The following is a 25,091-nucleotide window of genomic DNA, read 5'->3' as shown; positions in this document are numbered from 1 at the left end:
TGTTCCTGGTTTAAATACTCCTTTGCAGCCTTTCCACAGCCCTGCCCCTCCATATTCCTGAAGTGCGAGGTAGCCGAGATGGGCCAGACCTCCAGAACACAGCCCATTGGACTGACACAGTGAATGCAGGCGGGACCAAGACAGCACTGTCTCCAAAGAGCTCAACCTCAACCCACCCAGATCCCTGCTCTCCATTTTCTACCCTCTGCTTTCTCTCTCCAGGGGTTTCTTTTGGGTGAACATCTTGCCTTCTCAAAAGGATGATTTGGATGCATCCGATGAAAATTACAAAGGCTAAACATGACAAACCCTGAAATTACACTTTGGGAAATGTTGCTTTTTTTTTTTTTAAACATCAATGCCCCCATGCTGGGATTTTAGCCTCTCCTCACTGATACTCTGCACACAGACAGATGAGAGTCTATGGCGTCAGTGGAGCCCAGGATAGGATGCAGAAATAAACACTGAGCTCAAACTCCCTTCTTCTGTAGATAAGAGAACTGGCACCTAAGAGATAAAAGGGGCCCCTGCATGTCTGTTTGTCATGGGCTGATCTGGATTTACGTTTATCTAATCACTCCAACTTACTTCCTGCCACCTCATACTACAATTCTGATGTCAGGCTGGGGTGAGAACATCCTGGGCAAACAGGACCTCAAGAGTCTTTTTTTGTTGTTGTTGTTGTTTTGTTTTGTTTTGTTTTGTTTTTAAAGCAAAAGGGATTTATTAAGCAGAAGAGAGAAGTAAAAGTCCTCGGTAGCTAAGAGGGAGCAGCAGAGAGAGCCCAGAAGTGGGCTGCGGTTCTCAGACACCTTCTTACCACATTGTGCAGCTCTCGTTTCCGTCCCCTATTTGGGAGACTTTCTAAAGGGAAAATGGAGGGCCAACAAGGCAGCTTTTCCACATGTGCAAATTCTTTGTTGACCGAATCTCCAGCATGGGGTAAGGTGGTGGTGGGGATGTTAAAATTTTAAGAGGACAGACACACATAAAACTAATGACACTGAAATAACTTTTCCACAGGACTGTGGATGTGTCCCTCCCTATTCATGCCATGTACAGGTAATTGCAGGCCAATGAGTGGCATGTGCACCACCATTGTACCAGGCATAGTCTATCTACTCTGATGTCCCAGCATCCTTGTGAGCATATCCCTCACAGCTGGGAAAGACAGCTTCAGATCCACGAAGAGGAGGACCATCGCTCAGGACTCAGAAAGCCACCGTGGGAACGAGGCCTCCTAAGATGAGGCCAATGACGTCTTCCCAGAAGGGTGGGAATGGCCCCTGCCCAGTGCGCTCTGCATCTTGTAGAAACGCTTTCCCATACCAAGCCAGGCTTCTCTTCAACAGCCTTACCTTTGTCTTGCCCATGGCTGCCAGGTGCCAAGCCATTCACAACAGCTTTAGAGCTTCCAACATCACACTCTGAAAGAAGAAGATGAACAGATTTTCAGAGTTCTGCTCAGCAGCAGACAACACTGAGCCCCTCCTGCCTAGCACGTGCTCCCCCCCTCCACACACACACATACCCCCATCAATCCGTCTGGGAAACAATTCAGGGAAGACCTGAGACAGGAAGACCAAGTTGCCCCGGGGTATGTGGCCAGTGTGCTTGGAAGAGCGTACCCAGCAGAATGCCAACGGAGCTAAAAACATAATCATAACTACAGTTCTTTAAACATGTTTTTGCCAAGATTGCTAGTCTCTGTTGCATATTCCACAATTACTACTTCATTGTCTCTTCAGGTCCAGTCCTTGGGAGCTGGAGTTAGGAACTGCAATTCTGTTGATAAGATAATTGAGGCTCAGTGGGGCACGCCTACCAAAGATCACTAAGCTGAGATTGATCCACCCCACTCACAGCCCATCTTCTTCCCCAAATAACTGACTTGTTATATAGTTCCTCAAATGCTGGACCTACAACCCACTTCACATCGTTCTAGAGAACCTGTCTAAAACTATGTCACCCCGAGGCTTTTAATAACCAGCCTCGCCAAAGGCTGGGCAACTGATAAACACCAGTCACAGGACGGCCCAGCTGCCTCCTCTACAGGGCCTGAGCAGCCCCTCCCCTCCCCCACAATGGCCAGGACAGCCCCCCCACCCCCCATCCCGTACACGGGGTCGGGGCTCACAACCACCTGCAGACACAGGCTCGCTCACTCTCTTAGACAGTAAGTCTCTCTTGACCCCTCATTTCAGAAATGGGTGGGAGAAGGGGAGTACTAAGAGAAGGAACCGAAGCTCCGCATCCCATTGCATAGGTTTTTACTGTCCTGTCCTCCTGCCCCTAACCAAGGCCCAATGATCACATCCTTCTGACTGCTGGCCTTGCCTTGGGCCCCTTTGGTTTGTTGTTGTGTTGTTGTTGTTATGTTGCATTGTTGTTGTTATTGTTGTTTTCTTTGGGGGGGGGATAACTGTGAGCTACTGCCAGGCCCACATTCCTTCTTTTTCCTTTTTAAATTAAACATAACAACCAAACTAGAATAAGCATTTGGTATTCACTAATTAACACTCAAATAAAGCTCAGCTTTTGCAGCAATTATGTTGCTGCACAGCAGCCCATGTCTGACTCCCACGCAGGTGATTAATTCCTTGAAGCTCAGTTTCCCCATCTGTATCTCAGAGGCAGCAAGCCAGGCCCAGGCCCCAGGGAGGGGAGGGGTGTGAGGGGGTGGAGTGGTGATATACTATTTATGATTTATTAATACTTGCCTGAGGATTCAGAAAGCAAAGCCAGCCACCAGCTATAGAGGTCAGTCAGTGGTGGTGCACATCTTTAACCCCAGCAGCCACACTAGCTAGCCAGACAGTGGTGGCACACACCTTTAATCCCAGGACTCGGGAGAGGCAGATGGATCTCTCTGGGTTCAAGGCCACTCTGGCCTACACAAGAGTGAAGAGTAGCAGGGCACATGCCCTTGATCCCAGTACCTGGGATCACAGGCCTTTAATCCCAGCACTAGGGAGGCATAAAAAGCAAAGGGTCTCATGTGAAGGTAGATTCTCCAGCCACGCTGAGGAGAGGTAGCAGTCTCAGGTTTCGTGGAGAGCTCGTGGAGACACAACCAGTCCTTTGAGCCTGAGGTAGAGGTTAGAGCTGGTGGCTTGGCTGCTTTGATTTTCTGATCTTCAGCAGTCTCTGGGTTTTTATTTGTTGTGTTACAGAGTGGGGACAGCTTTCCAGGAGAATGAAACAAGACCCTGCAAGGACAGGGACCCCTTCACAGTGGCAGCCCAAGAGCAACTGAAATAATAGCAATATATTGTTTCACTGCCATTCTTTCTGCTAAGGATGCAACCAAATATTTTTCCGTGTAGCTACGCCCCTCCTCATGATCACTTTCAATAGCATGTAAGCACACAGTGTGCTGCTTCTCTCTCCCACCTTCGTGGTAGCATTTCTGTGTTCCTGGAATCAATATAGAAATTCCCAAGACAGGGTTATCAGGTCAAAGGGTCTAAGATTGTAGATTCCTGGGTAAAGTTTCCTTCCAGCATCTGTCTGAGAGACTCGGGGGAGGAAGGGCATCCTGGTACACCTTGGGCCTTGGCACAACCTCACCTAGCCTCCTCCTTGTCCTGACTCTCAAGCTGTCAGGGGTAGCAAAGCAGGCTTAGAAGAGCAAGTGACTTCAGGCTGCAGAGCAAAGTTTGTTTGTTTTTAAAAGGAAACAGGAAAGAGGGCCCAGCCTGTTACAAATGACAACAAAAGCCAAAGGCAGGACATGGCTCATCTGTCAAAACCACTGCTCATCTGTCAAAACCACTGCTAACACATGCGAGGCCCTGGGTTCCATCTCCAGCACCACATACATGTGGAGTGGGGGCACACACACGTAACTTCGGCACTCAGGACACAGAGGCAGAACAAATGGGGCTTCCAGGTCATCCTTGCTTACATAGAGAGTTCAAGGCCAGCCAGGGCTATATGACACTGTGTCTAAAAACAAAGGACTAACTAAAAGGCAAATCAACACTAGAAACTGAAAACTGAGTCAGTAAGCAGCAACTGTGTCTACTTTGGCACCCAAAAAAAAAAAAAAAAAAAAAAAAAAAAAATCAACGGGGCCCAAAGCAAACCACAAACCTCACTTTGTAAGGAGGAACTCTGGGCTAAGAACAGCCAGATAGCACTCATGGAGGCATAGTGCTCAATACATTAAGAGCTCTGTTACACTCAGTCTCAAAAAAAAAAAAAAAAAAAAAAAAAAAAACCCAATTGATCAATGCTAATACAATGTCCGTTTTACAGAGGAAAATCAAAGGCACATCTAGACCCAAACTGCACAAGAAGTCTATGAGGAAGGGTACAGTCTTAAGACGTTGATACTCTCGTGGTCCCCTGCTTCCCATTACCACCTGGAAGTCTAGGAAGCCAAGGTGGGACCAATTCCCAGAAGGAAACATTTCCAGGCTGGACACTGACAAGTCTCAGCTGTAAAAGGCACAGGGTTCTATCTGTCCCAATTCTCTCTTCCCTGCTCCAAGCTTTTAATCCCAATTTAGTCCAGCACTAAAAATATTTGAAACGGTAATTTATTTAGATCTTGATTCTTAAAAGCATAAGTTAGCTGTTCTGCAAGCCGGATAAAGGAAGTGTTGGGTTAGCCCCCATCCGGGGGAGATTGTGATTATATTGTGTATTTTGCATCAATCATCTAGATTAAGAAATGCCACTAAGGTGTAGAAATATGACAAATCTTATCAACTGTCTACTTAAAATAACTGCAGCTTATTATATGTTGATTCTATCCTACTAAAAGGAAAGGGGGCTCTTGTAACGACAGACATGGCATACACAGTGTACGGTAGTGTTCTTCGTGGATGTGGGTAGAGAAATCATTTGCATTGTAAGTAGTGATGTTGCTGCTGAGGACCTTAAAGTATGTGGCAATCTCAGTAAACCACACAGTTTTGTAGAAATGACAAGAGAAAGAGGTTTGAAATGACTTACCAGAACTCATACTGGCTGTGGGGCAAGCGTTCTACAGCTGTGGTTCCGGATGGCTCTGCAGAAAAGCACACAATGGATCGGATGAATGGCAGCTGCCCGATAAATCCCCACAGTTAGTGTTAAAAATGCAAACACTGTAACCCTTGGTCAAACAGAGCTGAACTGGGAGCCATGTTGCCAGGCTTCCAGATCATGGCTATTCACAGATTTGGGGGGGTGCTTTGGGCATCTCACAAAACCTATTTGCTTCACTTTCGTCTCCCCGACTATGTTTAGATGCAATTCCAGATCTCTTCTAGCAGCAAGTCAAATAAAAATCTTTGAAATGTTAAAAAAAACAAAAACTATCATCAGAGGGTACTATGTAATTGTGGGTGTTTACAGGTAGCTCCTAATGTACCAGGAAACGTTCTAGGTGATTTAAATAATTCATTTGACTCATGACAGCAAGCACTAATGCAGTGTTAGTTCACAAATGAGACACAGGGAGGTGAAGAAGCATGCCCATCTGTGCTGGAATTGATCGTGGAAACTGGGTAGCCTGAATCAACAGCCAGGTTGTGAGCAGAAACCATTACCGATGCTCAAGTAAATAGCCCTCAGAGTCAGGAGGTCTCAAACCAAAGAAAGCTTACAATGTGTTGGCATTTTACTATCATTTGTCTCCAATGAAAGGTATCCATCTGTTTTGGTTTGCTTGGTTTTGATGGTGAAAATCAAACCCAAGGCTTCAAGGGTACACTAACCAAAGACTCAACTTCTAAGCTACACTGATGCTCAAAGCAAACAGTATTAATATGTTTTGACAAATAAATATAGTGATGGCACCTGTAACCCCAGGAATGTGCATGCAGGGGGAAATCAACAGTTCAAGGTCATCCTCGGTATATAATAAGTTTGAAGTCAGTCTTCACTATATGAGAGGGTATGCTGTCTACAACCATATCACCTTAAGCATGCCCAGTCTCATCTGAAGTTAAGTGGGGTTGGGCCTGATTTGTAGTCAGATGGGAAACTTTATGTAAACAAATACAACATATAATACTTTGACAAATAAACATACCCTATAATTACCACCAAAGTCACAACATAAAGCATTTCCATTGCACCCAGAAAAGGTGCCCGTGTCTCCTTACAGTCAAGTATGTCACACCAAGCTCCTAGGAACCTCTGACTACTTATCATCACTATGGTCCCACTATTTTCTACAGATGGTACCACATATATGCATCCTTTTGTGCCTGCCTCCTTGTATTTAATATAACCCTTTTTAAAAAATAAATGGCTACATATATGGAAGTTTCCTTCTGGACTCCACTCTAGCCAGTAAGCTATCTCTATCCAATAACCCACTTGCTTGATTACTATTTCCCACGTAATCTTGAAACCAGATAATACAAGTTTTCCTACTTCATCTTTTTGGTGCTTTGCACTCCCCATTTTGTTTTAGTTTATTTTAAAAACAGGATTTCACACTGTAACCCAGGCCAATTGAGAGCTCCTTTTGGAGTCTAGACCTTCCTCAAAACTGCTGAGGTCCTCCTATCTTGGCCTCTCAAGTGCTGATATACCCAGCTAGGTCCTTTGTGTTTTCTAGTGAGTGCTCTGGCTACTGAGAATGGCCTCTCCCTTCAGCCAGGTCTTCTTTGACTTCTCTCACCAATGCCTCACAGGCTTCAGAGTAAAGGCCTTGAGCATCCACTAGCTACTCCCACACAGGACACCTCATGTTTAATGCAGGTCTGTACTTCCTTCCTTCCTTCCTTCCTTCCTTCCTTCCTTCCTTCCTTCTTTCCTTCCTTCCTTCCTTCTTTCCATCCATCCTGGAAGCAGCATGTTTTCTCGTCCCCAGAGGGAAGTGGGAACTGAGCCCTAAAGAGAGGGCTGCTCACTAAGAACACTCCCATGTAAAAAAGAAAGACAGATCCATCCCACCAGATGCATAACAGCAACACAGAAATCTAACATGAGAAAGCAAGGTCACATAACTCCGCCAAACGTTTGCAACCTCAGTAACTGAGCCCAAGGATAATGAAATAGGTGAAATGCTCAACAAAGCACTCAGGTCTAGTTTTCAACATCACCAAAGATGGCTCAATCAAGTTAAGACAGGTAAAACACAGAAGTCAAACATGGATTTGTGTACAAAATTCAGCGACTTTAACTACAAATGCAGGGACAGATTCTGAAAGAAAAATGTCAAGCAAATGTTGGAAATGGGAAGCTTAAAGGAAAAGGAAACACCACAGTGGAAAACATCATCCACATACTAGACCATGTGTGGGAAGACTGTCAGAGACTGAAAATAACATTCAGGACCTATGGCATTCATAAACAATCTAAAAAGTAAATTGTAACTATGACCATAACAACTAAGGCCTCTGGGATACAATTAACAAACCAAATCCACAAATCTATAGTGTAGTCAAGGGAACTAACTAAGACACAGTCAAACACAGAGAAAATCTATTCAAGGAGGGACTGGAGAGATGGATGCATGGGTAAGAGTACTTGCTAATTTTCCAAAGGATCAGAATTTGGTTCCCAGCACCCATGTTAGGCAGTTCACAACCACCTATGACTGCAGCTCCAGGGGATCTGATGGCCATTTTTGGCCTTTGTGGGTGAACACGCACACATGCAAACACACAGACACAGCATTCAAAATACACATATGCATACATTTTTAAAAATCTTTTTTAAAATTATAGCAGAAACATTTATATCTGAGGATAAAAATGGCCAACTAAACCCAAAATGCATAATCAGAAGGGTTATGTATTTAATCATGCAGTTAAAATGCCAACACAGAAGAAAGCAATAATACTGAAATCTGCAGTTGAGAGATTTGAGGGATTCCAAGCTGTTTATAAACATAAACCCATTCAAACAACAGCAAACCTCTCCACAAAGATCATTAAGCCCAGCAGAGTATGAACTGGTAGCTTTTAATCCCCAAACACAGTAACTGTCAACCAAGATTACTTTACCCCCAAAAACTTATCCTTTAAAATTGAAAAACTAAAACAAGTCATAACTGCTGAGTCCATGTGTGTCACAAGTCACTGAAAGAAATATTACACAGAAAAGATGAAAATACACACGCATTAAGAGCTTATGAAGAACCATTCTCACAAGGACAGATTAGCAAACACAAATTAGGGTAGGTCCAAACATTGCTAACTCAGTTTAAAAAAAAAAGCAAACTTGAATAAGAATAAAATGAAGAAGAAATCAGTCCAACCTTTCAACAGTCACCTAAATCTAAACACCATAACTTGCCAATTAAAAAGACGCAAGAACTGGCTGGATGTTTTCCAAAATAAGATCAAGCTGTTTGCTTCCTGCCAGAAACTCACTCCGCTGGCAAAGACACACAACTGATAGGATGGGCAATGATATTCCAATAGAAAGGCTACCATCAAGAAAAAACCCAGATGCTGGTGGGAAAGGAAATTAGTGAGGCCCTGTGGAAACTACCGTGGAGGTTCTTCCAAAATCTAAGAAGAGGTCTCCCGACCCAGGTGTAAAAGTGCAATTGGGAGGAGTTAGGGAACCGGGTAAGGGGCAAAAAAGAACAAAAGCAGTAAACGAGACCAAAGGCCATATCACAAAAATGTCACCAGTGTGAGGGCTATAGTGAGTTGTCAACTTGACAGAACTGAGAATCACAGGCCTCTAGGCAAGCCTGTGAGATATTCTGTTAATTATGTTACCTGCAGTAAGAAGACTTGCCCTGTGGTAGATGACACCATTCCTAGACTGTAGTCTCCCTGACTGCATAAAATAGAGAAAGCCAGATGCGCACTAGGCATCAGTACTCTCTGCTGTGAAGTGAAATAATAAAGATACTGTATCGGATGTAGAACTCAAGTGTTTATTTTATATAATAAACTTCTGATACTAGCCCTGGGGAGATGGCTCAGTCAGCAATGCACACTCCCCTAAAGTGCGGCTCGCCATCACAGAATAAAATGTCAGGTGCCTGGGATGCCAGTGCTAGAGAGGCGGAGGCAGGAGGATCCCCAAGGCGTGCCGAACAACTAGACTAGCGAATTGGTTAGCACCAGAGTCAGTGAGGGGCCCCGTCTCAAAAGCAGGGTAGAGAAGTGATTGACAGAGGTGCCTTGTGCTGACCTCTCGCCTCCTCATATATGCTCATGCACACACTCAAACTCAGATACTTAACACGTTTAAGCCATGCTCTAAAACATGATGTGGTTGAACAAATGATGGCACAGCTTTACAATCTCCAATAAGGCCTCTCCTGGTCCAGGCACCTTTGGATAAAAGCCAAGAAGAATAAATGATTCCACCGAGTGGAATGGTCATTCATTTCCTTGTTGTTGCAGGAACCTAGAGTGTCCCAGAGTGGATGGGCCAGTGAGAGTCAAGTCACCATCCTACACCTGGAGCCGCAGTCCTAACCATACTTGGGCAAAGCACCACAGCATCAACACAGACATTCCACCCAAAAAAACAAGCTGTGAAAGCAGCCAGGGTTCAGAAAGATGATCCACATAGTCTAGGGTTCCGCTGGAGACCTCTTCACTTCTAAGGTCCTGTCTTTCTAAGACAAGCTTCCATGACTAAGAATGAATAATCTGCAAAACAGCAAAAGTCACACTCAGATAACTAAACATGAACTACTGACTACAAAGGGAAGGTCCATATGTGGACCGTCTGGGGATACGCAGCTAGAGAAACTGAGTTTGTAGAAACGAAGACCGGGCACAGATACTATCATAGAAGGCGCCTCCATTAGCCTCACACAGCACACCCCAGTTTCTCTTCAGTACCATGCTGTTTTGTCTTCCTAGTCCCCAAGGTTAGACAAGACTATAAATTGGAAGGGAAGGAATACATCCCTCCTCAGTACTGAGGATGCGGTCATGGGTTTTGTTCTTGTCCCCATTTAGCCAGGAGAACCTGCCTGTAGGATCTTTCCTTCAAATACACAAGACTCTCTTCCACTCTACTGCAGATGCTTAAAAGGGAGCCAGCTCCCTTCAGAACAAAATACCAGCTATGTTCAATCTTTGAAATCAAATCTGGCTTCATGTACATGCAGCTATTTCCAAGGAAAAGAATAGGTGGCCCATAAAGCCTTACTTCTCCATGCTTGCTTATCCCACAGCCTCAGAAGTACGTCTGTCCAATCTCTCTCCCATGCCTTCTCAATCTCTATTAATGTCATTTCTCTTCAAATTCACTCTGCATTATTGGGAGAGCAGAGGCTCTTTAGAAAGAGCAAAGGACAAAGACTAAGCTGCCGACATTTCCTTTCAAAAGGAAGAAACTGGGATAGGGTTGGCCCTGACATTAGCTTCCATCTGGGATCCTAAGACTCGGCTTAGGGCTTGGAACACATCAGGCTTTTGGTTTCTGGGGAGGGAGCACTAGGAAAGCATGTCAAAAAGGCCATCCCCTACATCCTCCCATTTCCTCCTGGAGTCCTTCCAACTCAGTTTCCGTTCTAACCAATTATCTGAAATGGGTTTCAGAAATGTCTCCTGTGAACATACTCAGCCAAGTCCAACAATTTCTGTACTAGTCAGGGTATCTCAGATCTATGGACAAGAGTTAAGACAGTTGGATCCTTCTTCCGTCCCACAAACACTTTCCAACTCCTAAGTGTCACCAAAAACCGACTTCCATTGGGCAATGAGGATCCTCCTGGTAGAGCAGGGCTTCTGTGGATCTTCTAGGAGTTCATGGCCACAGGGTCATGAGCTGGTCCTTGCTCCTTTCCAACTTCACACTCATTTCCTTCAGGCTTCATCAGGGGGGGTCAGAATAAGATGCTTTGCAGGCCCTTTGGACCATTTCCATAGTTTTCCAACTATGTTGGAAGGAGGCTTCATGAGCCCCCTCAGGTCACTGGGCCATCACCCACCCACTCCTTCCTCACCTGTCATGTCAACGAGGGTAGCTGTGCTTTCATTAATTCATTAACTTCTACTTCCTGAGCTTTCCTTTGATAAATGAGCTCTGTGGCTACAAAGCACAGGGTTCATAAGCCTGGAATTCTATCCACCTCTTTATTGCTTGGGCACAAAAACTGAGCTGTGGTTTTTACTTTAAGTCTCCCTTCTAACAATGTCTCTGCTTTAGGGAATAATTTTTATTTTTATTTAGAAAAGTGTGATAGATTCCCTGGAACTGGAGTTATAGGCAGTTGTGAGCCAGCCAACAAAGAATCTAACTTGGGACTTCTGGAAGAGGAGCAAGTGCTCCTAACTACTGAGCCATCATCTCTCCAGCCCTTCTACACACTTGCCTGCTATTGCCCATCAGCTTTGCCTGGACAGCCTCAGCCTTCAGCATGCTGAATTCCAGTCCTCCATTGTTACCTAACAAACTGTACCACTTTAGAACTCCCCAATGGTACCCAACCCACACTGCACAATTCAAAGCCCAGGCAACAAGCTTCACGACCTGGCTGAATCCATTGCTCATTCCTCCCTGCCTGCCCTGTCCCTGCTGCCTCATAAGAAGCCCACCAGACAGCACTCACTGGGCTGATAGGGTGGCCCAGTATTCATCTCTATTCCCTAATATCTAGTGTGAAGCCTGGGGTAAGAGCAAGAATCCAATAATGCTAGTGAGGGAAGATCTGTCCCTTGAGAGTATGTATCTAAGAGTACCTCGCTCCCTCCTTGTATCCTGTCCACCCCCATACCTGGAAGAGCTGTTCCTCCTAATTCTTCATTTTCATTGCCTGTGTACCTCATGCCTACCATTCTGCCCACTCTTGAAGTTCTAGATCTCACCCTATTAAGCTTCAGATCCATTCCTGGTCATGACTGCCTGCCATGTCCTGACTTGAGCAAGAAAGAACTCCTGTATCTGATCCCAACAAGGGCCCCTCTAGACCCAAAAGTTAGTCAGACAGCAAAGAAAGTAGAGAAATTTATCAGCAAAGTCTATTGGTCTAACAGTGTTCCTTGAGTACCTACATGAGGACAGTGCCTGGCTCTGTTACTGTCCCTAAGACTATCACAAGATGTAGGACAAGAGGTGTGCCCAGAAGATGTAAATAAAGTCAGAAGGTTCTTCTGGTGACAATCTGCACTACATGAGACTAGGGAGAATCAAAGAATGAATAAATATAAAAAAAAAAATTCAGGCTGGAGAGACAGCTCAGAGGTTAAGAACATTGGCTGGTATTCTAGAGGTCCTGAGTTCGATTCCCAGCACCCATATGGTGGCTCACAGCCATCTACATGTCAGAACACTGTGTACATAACAAATAAAAAAATGTTTAAAAACATTGTTTTAAAAAAGGTACAAAACAAACAAAAACCAGTAAAATTGCCTACCTAAAATGTGTGAAAGTAGAGTATTCCGGATTTTTGAGTATTTGCATATAAGATCTATGTAAAATTCACCGGTGCTTCGTTACACCTAACGTCCCTAAGCATAGAAGCAGCTGTATACAATTTCAGCATGTCTACACTTGACTCTGACCTCACATGAGGTCTTCTGTCATGTTAGCAGTTGGTAAGTTTTAGGTTTTAGAGCTTTTCCGATCTAGGGCTTTAAGATCAGGGATGTTCAACTTGTAAGACAATTTTTTCATGAAACTTAATTTTTCTTAGCTCATATTTGATATCTGGTATATAGCTGTATAATCTTTAGAATTTTCAAGAGAAAATTCTAGCAGGCAAAGTAAAAAAAATATCGCTTACAATCTTGCCTCTGAGAACTGCACACAATGCGCTCTTCCACTGCATTAACAGCAGCGGCCTCAAGTGTAGACTCCTAACATTAATCACATCAACTCTTTTTGCTTTCGAGGCCAGGCTACTCCAGTCTAGCTCCTTATGAGGACTCGGGGGACACAGAATGCCTCGAAGGTTCTGCTAGACTTCCTAAAGAAGCAACTGCACCAAATATTTCATTTTAAGAGACTTGCAGGAACTGCCAGGTGACAATACACACAGCCCCTCCCTTAGACCCTAACCTTGCCCCGGCCAGTTCCCTGCTCCTCTGCCTGCAGCATTCCCGAGCCCTGAGCTACTTCCAAACCTCTTTGCATGTGCCATTCTGGGTGCACAAAGGTTCTTAAACTTGCATTGTTAACCAAGACAAGCCCTAAAAGTGAAAACTGGCCCATTTGTGTTTCCCAAATATGGTCGCCTCTACAGAACCCAAACAAAGCTGTCTGACTGTGGCATCCAGTGAACTTGGAGCTCTTCCCTTAGACAATCTAGAGAATTCAAAGCACGGCAGATTCCCAAACTCATTAGATAAAAGCAAAGCATCATTACAAAGATGTATAAATACAGAACCTTAACATAAGGGCAAGCTCAGGACAGAGATACCCGACTCTTTCTGAAGGGGTCACTGTACAATGCGAACTACTGAAGCATCTTCTATTCCCTGGGGAGTCAGGGCTGGGCCGCAGGCCACAGGCAGGTAAAGGAGACTAAACAGTGAGTGCTGTGTGAAAAGCAAACCTGAGAAAGTCTTTGGAGAGGGGCCTGCTGGAGTTCATGAATGGTAGAAGGGTGGGTCTCCCACACAGCAGAGCTGCCTGCTCTCACAGACAGTCGCACATAGCTCCAGCTCACGAGCTATGAAATCCCTGAGGCAACTTGTTCACCACATCCTGCAATACACAGACCTCTACAGTGCAAGCAATGCCACACTCAGGAATGAGAGAACACAGGCTCCATTCACTAAAAAGACTGGGTGTCTTTTGCAAATACATAACCTAAATGCCTCAACCCATAATACTGGCTTATTCAAAAGTTGCTCCTTTGCCTGAAATTTTCAGATTTCACCAAAAGTATTCGGACCCACCCCAAAGTCAATATGGGACACTGAGAACTTTGCCTTTTCTGGGAAGATCTCTCTTCCCAGTGTTTAATAACTGAAGTGGAACAAGTGCACACAGGCCGAGAATCAATAACCCCAAACTCACTGAGGCCAAGGTTCATTAGTGTCTGTGCTAATCACTAGGTTGCCCCACTCTGCTGTGCACACAGGATCAGGTTTCCTCCTTTTCTAGAATCCCTGCTCCCTTTTTTATTAATATTAGGGTTTTCTTTAAAACAATCAGGTATCAAATCTCCATCCAAACATCTGATAAAATAATGCAAATTCCTGAGGTAGATTTTCTTTAAGAATAAACCTTCCAAAAGACTTAAGACAGTACCAAGCTAACAACAAATAATTAACCAAAGTATGTATTTTAAATTTATGTTATCTATCAAACCAGATTACCTGAAATAGCGAGGCATTTAATATCACTAATACTTTAATGTATGTAATTAATATATATGTGTTTATACACAGCAAAAACATTTAAGTTCTAGGCAGACTGACTCTAGCTTATCTGGTATCTGGGAACCACTCTGACTTGCGCAGAATGTAGTGCTTGGCAGTGGCTGGAAGCTGGCCAAAGCCAGAAATAATAGATCTGGACCAAACTTGGCCAGGTCTGTTTAAATTAGGAAACCCCTTAATTTGTCTGCTTCATTTTACTGATTTATAAGAAGAGAGTAATAATACCTCATTTAGTAAGTTGTTTTACATGTGCACTGTGGAGTTAGAGGAGTGTTCTAACAAAGAAGACCCTTCTGATCCTCTGTTTATTGTCTGGACAACAGCAGAGGTGGATGTTACTACTGCTATCTGCACCCAAAAAGAGGCTTAACCAACTACAGGAGGATTCAAGCACCAGGAATCTGGCCCCCAAGTCTGTCTTCCCATGCAAGACCAGGTAATGAAAGACTCCTGTGAAACTGTTCTCTCTAAAGGGCAGGTCTCCAGAAGCCAAGCCATCACTGTGTACACATGGTACATGTGTGTAAAGTCCCTGCATGATCACTACTGGACAAAGAGATGAACCATCTGCATTCCCCCAAAGCTGACTGGGAACCAGCCACTTTGCAAATGCCATTTCTGATCCCCAAACGTCTCCTTACAATGGAAAAAACTGAGCCTCTGTAACAATCCAAAGAGTCAATGAAGAATCAAAATGTTGAGGCTGGACAGAGGCTCTGCAAAAGACCTGGGTTCAACTTCCAGCACCCACATGGTGGTTCCCAACTATCCACAACTCCAGTTCTAGGGGATCCAAAGCCCTCCTCTAACTTCTGTGGGCACTAAGCATACACATGGTACCTACACATTCACATAAGGAAAATATTCATGCACATAAAAGTTTAAAAATATAAAATAAATAAATTTAAAGTTGTAAAATAGTGTCTACCCAAAGCAAGATGTTCCTCCTACACACTCTATTCAGAGCACATGCAGATGGGTTACACCAGGGGATTTTATCCAGCTGCTGTACTGAGCAGTCACTTCTATCAACCAAGATTAGATACAGGGCCTGGCCTCAGATAGGAGATATTCTAGATGTGAAGAAAGAACACACACACACACACACACACACACACACAAACAGTCACAACTTGCCCTCCCTCCCTCCCTCCCTTCCTCCTTTCCTCCCTCCTTTCCTTCCTCCCTTATAAGGTAGCATGTCCTGCCTTTTCCTAATATGATTTGCTCTGTGAATTAACTTCCATAACAAGTGAAGTACCTGGCCCCCCCTCACAGACGTTAATGGCAAGTGTTGCCTGATTTGCAGGTAAACCTGTCTCCGATGCCTTCTGGTCTTAACAAGCTGTTCTCATGGCACCTGATTCAGCTCAAAGAGCAGAGCACAGGGAAGCATGCAGAAGAGCTCACAGCAATCTATTAGGTAGGCATCACAGAATGGCCTTGAACTCTAGGCAGTGACATTGCATCAGGCCACCAAACTCAAGGTAGGTCCCACAGAAGTTCCCTAATCCAGGATCCACCCTTGCTGAGAAGCATGCAGAATGCACTAAAGCAGTGAGGACAGAGGGGACAGGAGGGCATGAGGCGGTCACATTGATGCCCGCTGCTTTTCATGAGGCACATACGAAAATACCAAAGGGCACAAGCATCCTCTGCCTGGGAGGGAAGCTCCCTGCAATTTGGCTTTGAAAAGCTGCATGGAAGCCTTGATTTCAGCAACCACAAGTGACAATTTCCACATTTGTCTTTTTTTTTTTTTTTTTTTTTTTTTTTTTGCTTATTTGCAACTAAAACTGCCATTCCGAAAGAATGTGATCATCTAGGCATACTCCCTAAATCTCATTCTGCTATTGCTGCTCATAGGGAGGCTTTTTCCCCTCTGCCCAATTGCCTTGATGGCTGACAAGAAAATTACCAGGAACTAAAAGGTGTTGACAATCCTGTAGAACTCAAAGATGCTAAGTAGAAAAACTGAAAACAGAACAAACTCACCAAAACAGAACACACAGCTAATCAAGTTAGAGATGTTCACAGGATCATTTTTAAGTTAATGAAAGTTAAAGAGAATGGTTCTTAACCCCAAATGATTCCGTCTTCACAACTCACACTTTATATAAGCTGGGTGGGTGGCACACATCTGCAATCCCAGTAAGGGGTAGGGGGCAGAAGTAGGAAAATCAGAAATACAAGGGCATTCCTAGCTACATACCAAGTACAAGGCCAGCCTGGGCCACATGCGACCCTATCCATGTACCAACGTGAAGATCTGAGTTCAGTTCCCACCACCCACTCAGTCAGCGTATAGCCTTACAACTCTCTGTGACTCCAGCTCCAGGGCATCTGACACCTCTGGCTTCCAAGGGCACTTGCAGCCAAACACATCTATATATAATTCTAAAAATAAGTGTAAAAAATAAATAAAAGGTGGAAAGAGAAGACACAAGATCACCAGACATCAGCCTCTAGCTAGTATGCGTGCGTATGTACATGCAGATACACACACGCACGCACATGCACACACACAGAGGGGGAGAGAGACAGACAGACAGACAGTCAGTCAACACACTCAAAAGACCCTGGATGTGAAGAACTCTACCTTCTGTGGTTAGCTTCAGCAGAAGTGGGAGTGGAAAATCTTCAATAAGCGAACAATTAGCTTCCTCACATCAACTCTAACCAGCAGAGCAGAGTTCTAAGCGCTTCACACTGGCTCCCCTGCCTGCCGCTGTAAATCTCTGTGTCCCCGCATGCCAAACGAATAAAACAGCACTGAGACCCTGATACAAGGACTTGGGACCATTTGTGTGTGCAACACACTGCCAGGCACACAGGAAGCGCTTCATAAATGCTTGCATGTTGACATAATTGGTTTACTTTTTTCTTGTCTTCCTCTAGCTCCAAAAGTAGAAAGAAGAGGGCTGGAGATGAGTGGAAACCCTGGTTAATGAAAGGCTTCTTTAGTCACTGTTTAACTAAGTGTAAGGCAACCCCCTGGGTCCAGCATGAAGATGGAAACTCCACTGCCAGTAATGCGGGCTTTTGCCTTAGGCAGAGAATATTTAACTCAGACCTCGTGGTGACTCCTCCCAGGACCCACATTTGTACAGGAGTTTGCAGGTTTCAAGACAGCAGTGTCCTTGGCCTTCTGTAACAAAGGTTAATCCTTGATTTCAACGGGGACTGGGAGAAACATCCAGTCAACATGGTCTCTTTTTAGGAAGGTTTCAGGCCGCCTAAGAACTCTGAGCATCTTAGAATTTTAGGTTCCCAAAGGTGCCCTCTGACCTCCATCCACATGTACAACAAGATGTGAGCACCTCCCCCAACTCACACACAACTAATTAATTAAGTAATCAATCAACTGATTTTTTTAAACAAAGAGTTTCAAAGTTTATGAATATAACGAGCCTTAAAGTCCTGACCCATGTGCTGAGATAAGAAAGTGCATCCTTAGGGTCTGAGGAGACGGTTCGGTGGGTAAAGTGCTTGCCACTCAAGCCTGAGTACCTGAACGCGCATGCCTAGAACCCACATTCACCAGACAGGATAGTATGCATCTGTAATGCCAGCACTCTTACAGGGAGACAGGAGAATACAGAAGTGAACAACAAACAATCCGTAACTCAAAAGAGGTGAGACTCATCCTCTCATCTTCCCATGTGCCACACTCACACACACACACACACACACACACACACACACACATCATACATACACCACTCCCCCAAAGAAAATAAAACATCCAGCTTCACACTCCCTTCACTGTGAAACTCTCATTCTGCCAAGCACTTTCCATAGAGCAGGGGGCGGGGGCCCACATACACTAGATGCGCTACTACGTCCATGGCCAGGTTTACGCTGTAGACACCGGACTCCCTGAAGACAGGCGCCTGTGCCTGAGGGTATCACTGACTACTCTGAATTCACAAGAGCACTGAAGTAGTTTCTGAACTGTTTCCTAAGTTCCATTGTGGCACTCCCTCTCCCCCAATAAAAATAAATAAACCCAAAATTAAAGAAAACCACCAACATTTATTATATGAGTTCAAATATATCTGAACATAAAATCTTATACCTAAGTACTAAGGGAATAAATGACTTTTTCCTGTTTGTAAAAAAGTAAACATTAACTAAGGCAAATCCACAACCGAATGCCCTTTGGTGCCTCTGATCTTCAAATCATTGAAATCACACTCTGCCCTATGATCACAGCTCTTGGGAGCTGGAGGCAGAAAGACAAGGGTATAACATCCTCCTCAGCTACACTGAAGGCAGCCTGGGCTCCATGAGATCCTGGATCCAGGATCCAAAAAAAAAAAAAAAAAAGTCTTCTTTTTCCCACATGTGTCACTGTTGAAATTTATAGTATATCTTCCTTATCTGGAACAAACCATGGAAAATTTTAACACAAGGCTTTTCTAAAACATTAGAGATGTGAGAAAGGGCAAAGGTCCTGTATAAGAACCCTCATTCCCTTCTGTAAGGATGCAGTGAAATTCCCCCAGAAGGATGTAACTTTCGGTCTCTTATGTTGGTTCCCTTCTGCTCACAGGGAGCCTCAGGGTTTGTGGACTTCGGGTGAGTAAATGACATCGCTTGAGGAAACCCAGCTCCAGAAGCCTGTAATTGTGGACCTTCTTCTGATGAATCACAACAGTGCAAAAACCAAGTTCTTCTATAAATACGTAATAAAACGTGCCCAAGGCCACAACTAAAAGCAGACATGAGAAAACATTTGAACTCTCAGTGGTAATGAAGCACTTGAAATTCGCATCTGCTAAAATCACAGCTCTGCCATCTAACCAGCAAACTCAGATGTGGGGAATCAGACACAGTGGGGGCTTGGGTAAATGGAAATCCAGAATGATGACACCAATAGGCCTCCTCAACTGTCCTCAGTGTGCTGGGAACTAAAAAATGCCAAGAACTCCAAAGGGTGCATATGTGTGATTTAAAATATATTCCTTCTTCACCCCAAAACTAATGAGGAACTGAGCAGGAAGGCTTGAGGCCTGTGCCCTGGACCATTAGGGGAGGTGTCTGGGAAGGCTCTTTCCTGCAGCCGCCCAGACACAGGCATTTACTTACTTTACAGGGTAAAGTGTCAGAGTCCTTCTATCAGGGAAACCCTTCCTTGGCCACTCAACTCAGCAAGCTCATTAAATTCAGAATGAAGCCAGCTGCCAGGAAGGCAAAGGGCATCCCAGCTGGGGCTCTGGAAATTCCTAGCTAAGAAAATAAATAGAGTGCCTGGGTCATGGGAACTCAGATCTTGAAGCTGGAAAGCAACTGTCCGAGAGATAAGGATGTCATCCTAGATTGTGGCCCTTCCATCCAAGGAGCTGGGAAGGAGAAATGTTATCTGGCAGGACACAGGGGATGTGCTGGGGGATCCCTACTGCTCCCTGCCACCCCCAGTCATGAAAGAGGATTAAATAGATAGAGGAGGACAGCCTGGGAGGGAGGGAGGGGGACAAAGGCAAGCCAGAAACAATGAGTGAGAAGTGCATCAGTGTTTACCCTGGCTCAGACAGTATTTATGGGGGCAGGGGTGGAGACCAACTACTAAATTATTAAAATTAGAGATTTAGTTTACTGACATGTATTTACTGTTTCTTATTAATATGTATTTACATGGTGATGAGTTACATAAAGACAATTTATCTCAAGTATACCATATATTTTGGCCACACTTATAGAGATTTAGACATGTATCTAATTATTCACAAATCAGTGCTCTAAATTTCACATAAGCCTTATTTCATTTATGTTAGTGAAATTTTGACACACGTGACAATATCAAGTTAGAGGGCTTGGGGTGTAGTTTAACAGTAGAGTGCTTGCTTAGCATGCACAGGGTCCTGGCTCCATCCCAAAACAAACCAATAAACCAACAAGCACCTCCCATTCAAGCTGGGCATGATGGCTCACATTATCATCTCAGCATTCAGTCAGGGAAAGAGGCGGGAAGACAACATGTTCAAAGCCAGCCTGAGCTACAAAATGAGGTCCTGTTTCATTTACAGTTATGGTCATGTGGAGTGGAATATTTATTTATGTATTTATTTACTTTTGACTCAAAGATAATCAAAGTGACTGTTTCTCTCATATCCATATCCTGATGTTTTTGTTTCTTAAAGATAATAATAATTATAACATCTTAGCCAGGCATGGTGACACAGGACTTTAATCCCAGCACTCAGGAGGCAAAGATAGGTGGATCTCTGTGAGTTTGAGGCCAGCCTGGTCTACAGAGTTCCAGGACTGCTGGGGATATGTAGAAAGACCCTGTCTCGAGAAAACCAATAAAGTAAACAATAATATCTTTACCCAAGATATGACCAGATTCAAAATTTCCTCTTTGGCTTTGATTTCATCACAGAAGTAATGCAAAAGGGGTGCTTTACGTTCAGTATGGGTTGGAGGGTGCTGATAAAGCCATTGCTCCTCATCCCCAGAAGTGAATAGCAGCTTAACTGTATGTCCATACAAAAATTACATTGTGCTGTTATTGAATTCAGCAGTGGCAATGAGCCTTGCCAAATCACTAAGTCCCATTCTTCACCCCTCTCCCTAAAGTTAGTAGTCTCCCCCACATTTGCTGTTTTATAAAAAATTCACAAGCAGGTTTCTTATGGACAGAAAATGCACTCTAAGTTGCTACTTGATGAATTACAGAATCCAGAAAAACCGCAGTGACATTTTTTACAGTACTCTGATTGTGCCCATCCGCTAAATTTTTAACTTGTTCTTTAAAAATCAATTTAATCACTCAATTGAGGACACAGTATGTTTCAAATCTCACTCATAATATTAGTAAAAGTATGGGCTCAAAATCTGTCAGTTCTGCTCTCGGTTTTTCAGCCTAAATCTGAACTCTCTAGATATTTAAAAAAAAAAAAAAATCCACCTAGAAAACAATCTGCTTTTTTTTTTTTTTTTTTTTTTTTTTTACCCTGATATACCACGGGGTGTCTATCAGGGACTGCTCACACTGCCGGGTTGGGGAAGCACTGCTCTAAAACACTTGTAGGGTCTGCTCCCAGACAACTGACTAGAGAGCCCTGTACTCTCCATTCCTGGTGGATGCACTTTTAAGACAGTACCCTGAGAAACATGGATCAATACAGCCGAGTACATACGACATGAACATGCAATGTCCATGCCCAAACCGCAGCCATCACACCGAGCTGGAGATGTTTAAGAATTTGTTCCATTGATGTAAATAGTATTTATAATTTGTCCTGATTATGTCAGGCTTTCACTGAAGCAAAGAAACAGCTTTCCCCTTCTTCTCCTGCAGAATGTTCACAGTGAATAAAACAATGTGTGAATGTGGCTCTGCTCACAGGGCCCTGCCATCCCATATGCATGCAGCCTGCACTGGGCTGCAAATAAGACATTTAGTAAAAGCACATGCATTCTTTTTTTTTTTTTTTTTTTTTTTTTTAACCTCAACATGTCTCAGCTGGACGTTTGGGAAAGCAAAGAATTCAAATGGGCCCTAAATGTAAGAAGGCATTTCACACCGTAATCCATAACAGCCAAAACCTTTAAACTGTTGACACAAAATAAGAAGCAAATGTTTTTTAGTCTGCCCAGTGGCAGCACAAGCCTTTAATTCCAGCGCTTGGGAGGCAGAGGTAGGTAGATCTCTGTGAGGCCAGCCTGGTCCACAGAGCGAGTTCCAGGACAGCCAAGGCTACACAGAGCAACCCTGTCTCAAAAAACAAAAGATAAATGTTTTTGCTTATTTCTAACTGCCCATTTATATCCTACCATACAATTCTATCGTAGTACAAGGGCTAAATTTCACATGGCAAACTCTTCTCAGAGGAATCAACTCCTTGAGACCATGTATTTGACCCCATTCACCCAGCCTCCCATAACTCTTCACAGACTCACCCTGCTTTCCTACTCACCCAATTTTGGGTCCTCATTCTTTTTTAAACCACTGATTTCAATGTGTAATGCCCAGGTACTTTTGGATATGTACGCCTATCTAAGGAGTATGTAACCTTACTAGGAGGTGCCCACACTCTTAAAGAAAACCTTCCTTCCCCATCAGCCACCACCAACAGCTTCTCGGCTAGGGGTAGGATGTCATGCCTACCTCCCTTCTTCACTGCATCAACTCTTAAAATTCCCAACTTCTCCAGTTTTCACTGAATATAGTCCAATCACTCAATAACAATAGTTTCTTTAGGTAGACACATTTTAAAAACCACCTAACACACATCATGTGATTTTGCTATACTTTGTTATAGTATCTAGTATTTACAGCCACATGTGACATACTAGACCTCCCACTATGCAGCCAATATAAATTCACCAATCAATATATTAGCCTTATTCATGAGAAATAAATGCAAGAAAACACATAAAAGATTTCTCTCTTTTAAAAACAACACCCCCCCCCCCCAAAAAAAAAAAAAAAAAAAACCTTTTTCTAGGTGTAATCTGAGGTCAGAAAACACTGAGCTCAAACTCCTTCACATTCTATATTCAGCGATTCAATCATCCCAAAAGCTTTCTCAGAGTCAAAGTTAAAATGTCACACTCTTCAGACAGACATAGCTCATGATAAAGGAACTTAAAAGATCCATTTCCCGTCTCTGCCTTCTCTTTCTTCCTTCTTCTTCTTCTTAATATTTTTTACACAGGCTCTCTCTATGTAGCCCTGGCTGTCCTGGAACTCACTCTGCAGATCAGGCTGGCCTTGAACTCACAGAGATTCACCTACCTCTGCCTCACCAATGCTGGGATGAAAGGCAAACATCACCCAGGCCAGCTAAGATCCTGATTCTCTTTTTCTTCTTATTTTGGAGACAGGGTTTCTCTGTAATGTTTTGGAGCCTGTCTTGGAACTAGGTCTGTAGACCAGGCTGGCCTCAAACTCACAGAGATCCTCTTGCCTCTACCTCACAAGTGCTGGGACTAAAAGTGTGTGACACCAACACCCAGCAAGATCCCAGTTTTCAAAGAAAGCTGCAAACATGGTCTCTGGAAAACCATCTATTTTATAAAATGTACCTCAAGGAGTTCCAGACCAAAAAGGAGGAAAGGTCTGTGTGTGCTTTGCAGGTCTGGTGCTTTAGCAGTTCTAGACTGAAACGGAAGAAAAGGTCTGTGTGTGCTTTGCAGGTCTGGTGCTTTAGCAGTTCTAGACTGAAATGGAAGAAAAGGGATGTGTGTGCTTTGCAGAAGGTCTGTGCTTTAGGGGTGAAGCTGCAGCGCACATCTCTGTTGCACCTGAACCTCTTGCAAAGGGCGTTTTATGATACTCTGTGGCTGAAGATGGCATGATCAGACAGCACTTCCCGCGACTTTCAATCACAGGTCCTTTGGAATTCTTAACAAAGCATAGTAAGATTTTACTAAAATATTGCCCCGACTTTTGAAATGCAGTTCCATGATTGCAATCATTTTATACAGTGTTTAGTGCATGTAAAGGAATGGCAAAAGCAGGACAAACAGTCTTCTTCAGGAAAGAGCACAACTGGTTACCCCATGCCAAATGGTCAGCCCTGAAAACATGCATACAAGTAACAGCAGACTGAGCAGGCTGGATATATACATTCAGGAACACACACACACACACACACACACACATCACCACCACCACCACCACCAACAACAACAACAATTTAAGAAAAAAGAGGCCATGAATTTGAAAGTGAGCAAGGAGTGATATATGAAGCAGCTTAGAGAGAGAAAAAGAAAGGGTAACATGTTATAATTTGATACAATAAACGGCAGTAGCTTCTGATGTTACTTAACCCCCACCAAAGGCCCAATGCTTTTATGCCTAAATAACTAGCTCATTTAGTGATATTGGTGCCTTAGAAATAGGAACGGTGAGTTCTTGTTCATCTGAGCAACTAGGAAAGGTTCCCTCCTACAGCTAATTAGATCTCTCTCTGTTTCTAGAAACACTACCCTTGTACTTTCCGTTCCTGCTTTTAGCTCGTGAGCTTCTTTTATATTTTTTAATTGTTTTATTACTGTATTTTATGTTTGAGTGTTTTGGGTGTGTGTGTGTCTATGCATCACATGTATGCCTGGTACCCAGAGAGGCAATAAGTGAGTGTTGGATTCCCTAGAGGTGGAGTTACACATGGTTGTGAATTGCCATGAGGGTGCCAGTTACAGAACCCGGGTCTTCTGTAAAAGCAGCTAGTGCTCTTAATGGCTAAGCCACCTCTCCAGCCCCTCCTTTACTTTTTTTTTTTTTTTTAATAAAAATATTACTTTATTTCTTTCATTGAATTTTAAAAAAACCCTTTGGAACAATGACTGTTTTGTTTTTGTTTTTCTTTTCTTTTTAAAGGAAGGATTTAAGATGAAAGAATCCCACTGACCAGAATTCTTGAATTCTAGCAATTCCAATTACCTTTATTCTCTGCTGGTGGGGGATAGGACCATTTAAAAGTACGCCTGTCTTTTGAAAGGGCTGAAGGTGTGACAAGCTCTGGCCTTGATGGCACCCAGGGAGAGCTGGAGTCTTCAGAATTTGGGGCGAGGAACTGGCCCAGCTTCAAAGAGGCAAGGCCAGGCTGGCTCGTCATGCACCCTGTGATGGTACAGGGCAAAGACCAGCTTTGCCCCTATCTGGGGCCTCAGCCCTTCGAAGTTTCCTGCTGCCTGAGAAAACATGTGAAATATTTCCATGAAGGGCCTGCTGGGTGGAAGCAACAGGAAATAAAGGTTTACTGGAGAGAGTCCCTGCAGAGGCCGAGGTGGGGTCCATCTGACAATCACGGGCTTCCAAACAACTTGTTATTTTTCCCAGATGTTTTCAAAGGCAGGTCTTATGCACAGTGTCTGAGAGG

At 43.8% G+C, this 25,091-nt stretch overlaps 1 protein-coding gene across 14 annotated transcripts in view; it reads right to left on the bottom strand.

Annotated features, from left to right (window-relative positions):
• Window positions 1-25,091, bottom strand: part of Sorbs1 (sorbin and SH3 domain containing 1) — a 214,011-nt gene that overhangs the window by 101,451 nt on the left and 87,469 nt on the right. For all 14 annotated transcript variants that reach the window (XM_051199849.1, XM_051199857.1, XM_051199858.1 and 11 more), the window contains 2 exons: window positions 4,963-5,017; window positions 1,359-1,427 (listed from right to left, as the gene is read on the bottom strand). In XM_051199849.1, coding sequence (XP_051055806.1) covers window positions 1,359-1,427; window positions 4,963-4,972 — 79 coding nt within the window. In that variant the 5' untranslated portion in view covers window positions 4,973-5,017. The remainder of the gene's footprint in view (window positions 1-1,358; window positions 1,428-4,962; window positions 5,018-25,091) is intronic.

The sequence above is a fragment of the Phodopus roborovskii genome, unplaced genomic scaffold (genome assembly GCF_943737965.1).
Source record: "Phodopus roborovskii unplaced genomic scaffold, PHOROB, whole genome shotgun sequence".
In the NCBI taxonomy this organism is placed as follows: domain Eukaryota; kingdom Metazoa; phylum Chordata; class Mammalia; order Rodentia; family Cricetidae; genus Phodopus; species Phodopus roborovskii.
This window is presented reverse-complemented; position numbering and strand designations above follow the sequence as displayed.